General features: G+C 64.6%; 2 protein-coding genes across 2 annotated transcripts; both read left to right on the top strand.

Moving 5' to 3' along the window:
• Positions 1–832: 832 nt before the first annotated feature.
• LPMP_010650 (mitochondrial processing peptidase beta subunit, putative) lies at positions 833–2332 on the top strand (the record flags this gene model as incomplete). The annotated part of the gene is made up of 1 exon (XM_010698405.1): positions 833–2332. One exon carries the CDS (start codon positions 833–835, stop codon positions 2330–2332), a length of 1500 nt encoding a protein of 499 aa, XP_010696707.1.
• Positions 2333–3483: 1151 nt separating this feature from the next.
• Positions 3484–8256, top strand: LPMP_010660 (hypothetical protein; the record flags this gene model as incomplete). The annotated part of the gene is made up of 1 exon (XM_010698406.1): positions 3484–8256. The coding sequence occupies one exon, from the start codon at positions 3484–3486 to the stop codon at positions 8254–8256; it is 4773 nt and encodes a 1590-aa protein (XP_010696708.1).
• Between the last annotated feature and the right edge of the window lie 621 nt (positions 8257–8877).

Raw genomic sequence — 8877 nt, forward strand, 5'->3', positions numbered from 1 at the left:
CGCGTCGCGCGCGTCGTCGTCGTCGCGCGCGCGCGCGTCGCGACGACGTCGCGTCGCCGTCCTCTCTCGCGCGCGCGGCGGGGCGGGGGCGTCGGCGCGCCTCCCCCCCCCGCGACGCCCCGGCGCGCGCGGAATCACCAGAGACGCCCACAGATAAGAGGGAGATCAAAATTGAGAGGAGGACGTGACGTTCGTGTGTGTTAGGCGGTGGAAGAGGAGGAGGTGTCAGCGAAAGAGGCGATCAGCACGACGGCGATGTCGCGCCTTTCCACGGGTGTGGATGGCGGTGGGGTAGGAAAGCAACAGGAGGCCCCTTCCCTCCCCCACCCCACCCCTAGCAAGCGCTGCGGTTGGGTCTCGGTGGGTGCATCGGAGGACGAAGCACCCAATGCCTGGAAGGGAAAACAAGCCAAAGAGGAGTTTGGCCACCTCAGCTGTGTGCCTTGGGCGCATTCCTCCCAGCCTAACACGCACCGGCCCCTTCGCCCGTACGTGGTGGCAAACAAACACGTTGGCATATGTGGCGCCGCAACGGGCCGCCTTCTCGACTGCGCGTCCTCTCTCGTAACTGGCGCCTCGCTCACTCGCTCTCTGCTCTTCGTCTCTTCTAGTGTCGCTCCTCCGATTAGCTCAGCGCGCCAAGTCCCAGCCAGTCCGCACACCACGCCGACAAGTCAACGCGCCCCTCCCCCCTTCACTCAGCAGCACTTTGCGCTCAAGAAGGCTCATTTGACTCGTTGTTGCCGTGCCGGGATCCGCTAAGGGAAAAGAGAGGATAACACCGGAGTCCCCACAACACACCCACACACACACACACCACGCCCGTCTCACGATGCTGCGGCGAACCGGCGCAGTAGTGGCGGCGGCGCTGCCACATAACATGACGATGAAGGACCCGCTCTGCCAGCAGGTGCTGGGCCGCTGCACCCCCGTCGTCTACTCCTCTCTGCCGAACGGATTCCGGGTGGCGACGGAGTACGTGAAGGACTGCCCCTTCGCCACCGTCGGCGTGTGGATTGACGCCGGAAGCCGCTTCGAGGATATCCACAACAGCGGTGTGGCGCATTTTCTGGAGCACATGAACTTCAAGGGCACCGATCGGTACTCGAAGAGCGACGTCGAGAACCTCTTTGAGCACCGCGGCGCCCACTTCAACGCGTACACCTCGCGCGATCGCACCGCCTACTACGTGAAGGCGTTCACGAAGGACGTGGACAAGCTGATAGACGTCGTCTCGGACCTCCTGCAGCGTGGCCGCTACCGCCGGCACGACATCGAGGCCGAGCGACCGACGATTCTGGCGGAGATGCGCGAGGTGGAGGAGCTGGTTGATGAGGTGCTCATGGACAACGTTCACCAAGCCGCCTACGACCCGACGACGAGCGGGCTGCCGCTCACAATCCTCGGCCCGGTCGAGAACATCGCCAAGAACATCAACGTGTCCATGATTGAGGACTACGTGCGGGTGCACTACACAGGGCCCCGCATGTGCCTCGTGTCGTCTGGCGGCGTCTCACCCGATGCGGCCCACGCGCTGGCGGAGAAGTACTTTAGCGGCCTCCCCTCCACGAACAACCGCCCCCACCTCCACGGCGTCTACAAGGGCGGTCACACAGTTCTGTGGAACGAGAGGATGGCAACAGCGAACACGGCCGTGGCCTTCCCCATCTGTGGCGCCTCGCACCCCGACAGCTACCCCCTGCAGATTATTCACAACGTCCTTGGGCAGTTTCGTGAGGGACAGTACGACCAGTTCAGCTCCCAGCGCCGCAACCCGAACCTGCCATGGGAGCGGGTACCGAACCTGGTACAGCTGCGCCCCTTCTACACGCCGTACGAGGAGACGGCGCTTCTCGGCTACCACATCGTGACGGCCCGCATGGCGACGAGCGACAACCGCAGCGACAATGGATTTGCCCGCGACGATGCGCAGACACTGATACTGAACTACATCCTTAGCTCGCTGTACGACCTGTGTGCCACCAAGGTAGAAGAATCGCTGCTGGAGGCGGCCAAGGCGGAGTTCAAGGCGTCCGTCATGATGATGCGCGACAGCACCACAAACAGCGCCGAAGACCTTGGGCGGCAGATGATTCACTTTGGCCGCCGCGTGCCGTTGGAGGAGGTGTTTGAGCGTGTCGATGCCGTCACACCCGAGTCGTTGCGCGCCGCGGCAGAGAAGTACTTCGGCGTCGTGCAACCCACCGTGTCCTGCATCGGCGCGAGCAGCACGTTGCCCAAGTACGACCCCCTCTCGCTCGCGTCGGCGGTGGTGCGCCCGCAGCTGACGCCGGCGCAATTTCCGCAGGCCGCGCGTACGTGTCCGTTGTGAAGGCGTTGGCAAGAGGCGAGGCAAGGCAAGCGCGAGTACACAACGTGGGTGGGTGGGTGGGTGGCTCGCCGTAATCGGCTGCCCCCATCCCCCCCATTGAAAATCTCAACTCGCGTGTGCCCCTTCACGTTGTCTGCGCTTCATCGCTCTCTGCCACCGCCCCTCCATGGCTCTCGCTGCTGTCCTTCCGCATTGCCGTCACCACCCGCTGCGCTGTTGCGGTTGGGGCGGGCGTTGCTGTGGCAGCCGTAGATGCGAAGGCCGGTGCGCACGTGACCTCCCCCGCACCCTCCCCTCTCTTCTCTCCCCGCTGTTTCACACTTGCGCTTTTCGGTTTGGCTTTACCTTCTGTGGGCGAACCACAGGCAGCACGGGTGGTGAGAGGGGAGAGGGGGAGGGAACGCATCCCGGCGCACACGCCCTCCAGTCCTGGTCATTCTCGCTGGCGGAGAGCTGCCGTCCAGAGTAGTGGTGGTGGTGGTGATGGTTGGGGAAGAGTACGATTGAGGAACGTAACGAGGAAAGGAGTGAAACATCCAACGGAGGAGAGAGAGGGAGGGAGGGAGGGAGAGAGAAGCGCGCACACGCACACGCACACTCCCCTCTCTCTCTCTCCTCCGTTCTTATTTGTGCATCGTCATCTCTGTGGGTGTCAAGCGCCTCTCTCTCGATTATGCTGATGGAGCGGGGGAGAGGGGTGTGTGTTGGTGTGGGTGTCTCTCTCTCTCTCGCTCTCAAGAGTGTAGCCCCTCCCCCCTCTTCCTAGACCGTCACACATCGCTGTTGACTCACCGACTCACGGGATACGCTAGGTCAGCCTCAGGCCATGTCGCTAAGCACACTCTCTCCCTCACTCTCGCCCTCTTTCTGCCTCCTGTTGTGCTTCCCTTCCCTGCCGGCTGCAGCGGCTGAGAAAACGTTCAGGGGGGGTTGTGAGGACTGCTGCCTTTCATCTGTGCCTGCGAACACACACGCGCACAACTCCGCGAGCGCGCGCATGCTTGCCTGCACATGCCACCCCCCCCCCCCAAACACACACACGTAGATAGAACGAGAGCCAGAGAAAAGAGAGGGAAGAGTAGGCCCCCCGAGCACGCGCAAACTCATCGACTCCTACACAGACAACCTGAACGGCCCCCGATTGATGTGTGATGATCGGCGATCATGGCGAAGCGCCTGAGCGAGAGGCGAAGCGTCTGAAGAGTGGTGGCAAGGAGAATTGTAATCGCAGCGGCGGTGGCGATGTGGTTGCGCCATGGCTGGAGGATCACGGGCTCTGGTCCCCGTCTCCCCCCCTCTCCCTGGTGACACCGACGCGACCGGCGCGGATATCATTACTGACCACCACCACCACCACCACGCCTGTGCGCCTGCACGCGCAGCACTCCAGAGTCGAGGCAACAGCACCTACTACAACCGTAGTGCACAGCAACGTTGAGGAGGGGAATGAAGCGCGAGGCTCGCACGCCGTACTCTCTCCTAGTCAAGATGAGGCACGTGATCACGATGCGCCAGTGGCATCACCACAGCGGCAGCAGTGGACGTGGAACGGTGAGGACGAGGGGAACCGACGTACTCATCGCCCTTCCTCGTCGGTGTCATCATCAGTGTCACTGCCTGCGCAGGCGAAAGCGCATTCAGGTGCTGCCGTCGGCGATGATAGGCGAGACGGTGGTGGGGAGGCAGTCGACCGAAGCCCCGAGTTGCACCGCGCTGACGCCGACAGTGCGCCAGATGACACAGAAAATCTGTCGTCTACGGCGCCCCACCCGCCGCCGCTGCAGCAGCAGCAGCAGCAAGAGGCGTCACCTCTGCTGCCGTCGCTGATGCCGGTGGTGGCGACGGCGCGCACGCAGCAGGCGATGCTCTCGCTGCCAGCGAAGCAGCCATCCGGGGCTGTGTCGCCAGCGCTGAAGAGTGGCCCCCCGTCATCGCAAGGGGTCAGCCAAAGAGAAATCAGGGAGCCAGCCAAGCGACTGTGCAACGAGGTGGCAGCTGCACCAGCCGTGGTTGCCGCCTCTGCAAGAGTGACCTCGACCGTCTCTCCGACTTCGCCATCGCCGCAGGTGTGGGTGTCCTGTGCACACAGCGACCTGCCGGCGCGGTATCGCGACGTCCCGGGCTACTACTGTACGTACTGCTCCTACACGGTTTGCACTGACTGCCTCCCTCTCACAGGCCTGTCAGGGCAATCGCGTGTCGCGAGAATCACCGCGCCGCCCTCTGCCTCCTCGCCCGCTGCGTCAGCGTCCACCGTGGCGAGCGAAATGGACTGGCTGGATGCCGTGATCGCCTCCCCTGCGACCGCCGTGCGCAGCAGCAGAGCTGCAGACGGTCCCCACCCGGTCAGGGCCCCCGCCGTCGTCTCCTACGCATGTGAGAGCGCTGGGGGTGGTCACGAGCACACGCCGCAGCAACGACACCTGGCGGGGGACACCTTACCACGTGACGCAGCCGCCACGTCGTCCTCATCAACGATGGTAGCACCCCTTCGCTGTCATCTCTGCAGGCGCGGCGACCTCGTGCGTGAAGAGGCGCTCCTGCACGAGTGGTGCTGTGAGGGGCCGGCACCGGCAGCGCGGCGGCACGGCGGCAGTAGCCTGGTGTACGATACTGCGAACCTGTACAAGTACCACCATATGCGGACTCAGCGAGAGACACGGCTGTCGTCGACAGCTCCGCTGCTTGCTCAGGTGCTCGCAGTCTTTCCAGCCACGCTGAGCGCGGGCAGCTGCCACCGCGGGGAAAAGACCCGCGCAGACGTCTGGGCTTCATCCATCACGCAGAGCCCTCTGCAAAACCGCCACCGCCGCCGTGATGCACCACGCGGTGCAGCTGGCAAGAGTGTGGCTCTTGGACGAGACCCGTTGCCGGCCGCGCCGCCGGTGACGAAGCGGCGGCTGATTCTGACACGTCTCGGCGCAGAAGCCAGCGCAGCCGCAGCCGACTGGCGCGATGGTGTGGCGCTGCCGCAGCTGGACCGCTGCGAGGAGGGCGGCAGCTTCGTCTTCTCGGTGTGGAATCCGCGGATGGAAACGCCGCTGGTGTGGTGCGCCGTCAACCGCGAGGCTCGGGAAGAGACACCTACCTTTCATCACCATCGCCGCCGCAGCAGCAGTGCGGGCCACCACGGCCGTGGGGCTCTGCCCCCCTCATCCTCCGTCACGCCGCTCCTTCTGTGGCTCTGCCCGCCCTCCTTGCCGGGGCTCCCGGCGCGGGCGTTCCGTGTGGTGGTGCCGTACGGCCTGTACGCCTTCGCGAATACACACGCGCTCGCGCTCTACGAGGCGAGCGACATCTTCAAGAAGGCTACCACGCAACTCGCTGCCGCGGCGGGGGCCGGCGATGGCACCAACAGTGTGCAGCTCACGCTTCAGGCGCAGCTGTCGTCCGTGAAGGTGGTGCCGGCAGACACTTTGCGGGCGCTGCTCGTGGTGAACGTGATGCACCACATCGCCACCACCCCACGGCCGCTGCTGCGCCAGTGGCGGGAGCTGCCGCCATCGGACCCCAGCCCTACCCCGGAGCACCACCGCCCGAATAGGCTGCCCCCGGTGCAGCAGCCCGCTTCTCCGAACGTAGTGCACAGCGCCACATCACGATCGGCGTCGCGCAAGCGTCCTCGGAGAAGCGAAGGAGAGGCTGAGGAGGACGAAGAGGGCCACTTATCTACTGCCCCGGACGCGGAGGCCTCGACTCCGCCGCCCACCGCTGACCTGGAGTGGCCGCATGGTCTTGCTTCGCCGGAACTGGCGCTCTGCGTCGACCACCTCCTGCATGGCCGCTCCGTCGCGGTGTACGGCATCGGCTCGAAACAGTTCTTCCTTCACCACGTGGCGCAGAGCGCGCAGCTGAAGCACCTTCACGTCACCACAGTGGACGCGAGCCTCGGTCGTGCCGATGGTGGCGTCGGCAACGATAACAGCCGTGCTTCCACGTCAGCGCCAGGGAATCTGCACGGCGGTGCCAAGCGTGGCCGACGCTCTGCCGGTGTTGGCAACGGCAGCGGCGGCGGCGGCACGAACGCACCGGGCGGCGTTGCCGCCCCCGCCGCCTCGCTGGTGCGTCAGCTGATCACCGTTGGCGGCATGCTCGTGAATCGCCTTCACTCCACAGCGCTCAAGGCGGAGGTGCAGCTGCCCGAACATAACGCTACAACGCCGCGGCGGCGGCAGGAGCGCCAGCAGAATACGCATCAGCTTTCGGATCAGAAGCCTGGCGCAGCCACGCGGCCTGCGGAACGGGCGGCACTCGCCGGAGAAGAAGCCCGCGCGCCAGCTGTGGCGCGCGACGTCACGTCCGCCATGCAACGCGCACTGACCACGTCACGGACGGCAGCCATGCCTGTGGATGTAGTCGACGTCGACGATGCCTTGAGTAGCATCACCGCCAGCGGCAACGATGAGAGGGAGGGCATGCTCGACGCGTTGGGGAAGTCGCGCGACTCACTCCGTGACGCTGGCCTCGTCACTGTCACGCCTGTTCGTGGTATCGTACGCGAGGTGGGGCAGTCCCCTACAGCGAGGTCGACGCTGGCAACGGCGGCAGCAGCACTGAGGATGTCCACGTCGAACACATCGGCATGGAAGTCGCAGCAGCGCCACCGCGGTCCTCCCTCGCCAGCGGTGCTAACGAGCACGCCGTCCTCGCAGCGCGGTACGCAGTTTGGCAGTGTGGAGGAACTATCGCCTGCGACGCCCTCGCTGCCACTGCTGTCGCCTGTACCCGCCTTCTTCGACGTCCTCCAGCGCACGGTCACTGATTCGCTGGAGGACGACGGTGCCGCTGGGGCTGATGACGGCAATGGGGACGGCGACGACGCACCCCCTCGCAGCGTGTGCGTGGAACTGCCCGAGTACGCCGGCCATCTCCACTCGCTGAAGCTGCCCCCTCTGCCCTTCACAGCCTCTTCGCACCGAGACGGCGCGGCATCAGAGGTGGCATGGCGTGCCCCGGCGATGCGCTTCGCTAGCGAGGCCGTCCGGCAGCTGGCGCTGAAGTCTATGCGGCGTCGCCAGGCGAGTCGCCGGTGTGTACGATGGGTATCCTTGCCATCCACGACAGCGTTGGTCGTGCTGGCCGAACAGATGCCGCTCACGGCGTCACCAACGCCGGTGGCGCCTCCTCGCCTGCACCTGTCGGAGGCTCACCAGCTGCGTCCTGGCTGGTTGCCGCCGCTCTTGCTCGTGCTGCACAACATTGACATGCTAAACATGGAGGAAGCGGGTCTGCTCATGCAGCTGTGCGCTGAGTTCGCCTACCCACACCCGCACCTGCAGCTGCTAGTCTCCTTCGACGACCCGCGCTGGCCGCTGACGCCGCTGGCCGGCGCGCTCGAGCGGATGGGCATGTGCGCGGTGCAGCTACGCAGCCTTCTGCTGCCGCGCGTGCATGAGATGCAGTACGTGAGCAGTATACGCCTTCTCACGGACTCGGAGGCCATGGCAGCCGGCGGTGCTGGCTCACTGGGATTGAAGGCAATGGGGCATGGTGCGCCCACAGCCACGGGCACTGGCAGCCTTGCAAGCGCCGCCAGCAGCAGCGGTGCTGGTGGTGGCTCGCACCTTCTGTGTGATACGATGCGCCGAGTGCTCTTCAGTTTGCCCCCCGCCTTCAGCAGCCTCTTGCGCATTCTTGTCGACGTCCAGGAGGAGATGGGCGAAGGTCAGAAAATCTCAGTGTTTCTCGCGAAGGACAGGTTCGAGCAGCATGGTATAATGGTCTCGCAAGGACGGCTGAAGGCGCTGCTGCAGGAACTCACGTCGAACCGGATTGCACAGTACGACGTGGCTGAGCACGCGCTGACAGTGATGCAACCTCGAAAGCTGCGCAAGGTGCTGGACGAGGTCGAGGCGCAGCGGGATGGCGCCGGCGCCGCGGCTGCAACGGTATCTTCCAGGTCGTCTGGACCTCGTGCTAGTTAATGTGAAGCAGCACGGAGGTGAGCTCAGCGAGTGGATGGGCACCCCTCACGTACGACGGGGGCGCCGGTGGGAAGGCACACCACGGACAGCTGTGTGCGTGGCCAAAGAAGCGAAAAGACCTGAAAGGCATCGAGGAAAGGCGTTTGCACCGAATAACCAACGTGATGGAGCTCTCCCTCTCTCCCTCCTCCTCTCTGAAATAGTTCTGCGCACACACACACACAGCGCCCCCCCCCCCCACAGGAGAGGAGGAGAGACACATAAAGCGGTGGAAGAGGCGACGGAACTGAACGAAGCGAGAGCGAAAGGCGACAACAATTAGGGCGACGTCACGAGACGTCGAGCTAAAATCCTGTGGATGGTGACGCCACATCACACTGTCCACTCCATACACAATGCAACGCAGCTGCTTCTCTTGTTCATCTGCGCGTGGTGTGCGCACGCACAAACGCAAGGGAAGTTACCCGCTCACTCACGTCCACCTCAGGTGAAGCGGTTTCCGCCCTCCCTCTTCTTGCTGGTGCTACTCATCTCCTTCCCCCCCCCCCCTCGCACCCCTGCAACCCCCTCCACGCCGCTACCCACCCACCCCCTCGCCCCCAACCGTCGCCGCTACTACCC

The sequence above is a fragment of the Leishmania panamensis genome (genome assembly GCF_000755165.1).
Source record: "Leishmania panamensis strain MHOM/PA/94/PSC-1 chromosome 1 sequence".
In the NCBI taxonomy this organism is placed as follows: Eukaryota; Euglenozoa; class Kinetoplastea; order Trypanosomatida; family Trypanosomatidae; genus Leishmania; species Leishmania panamensis.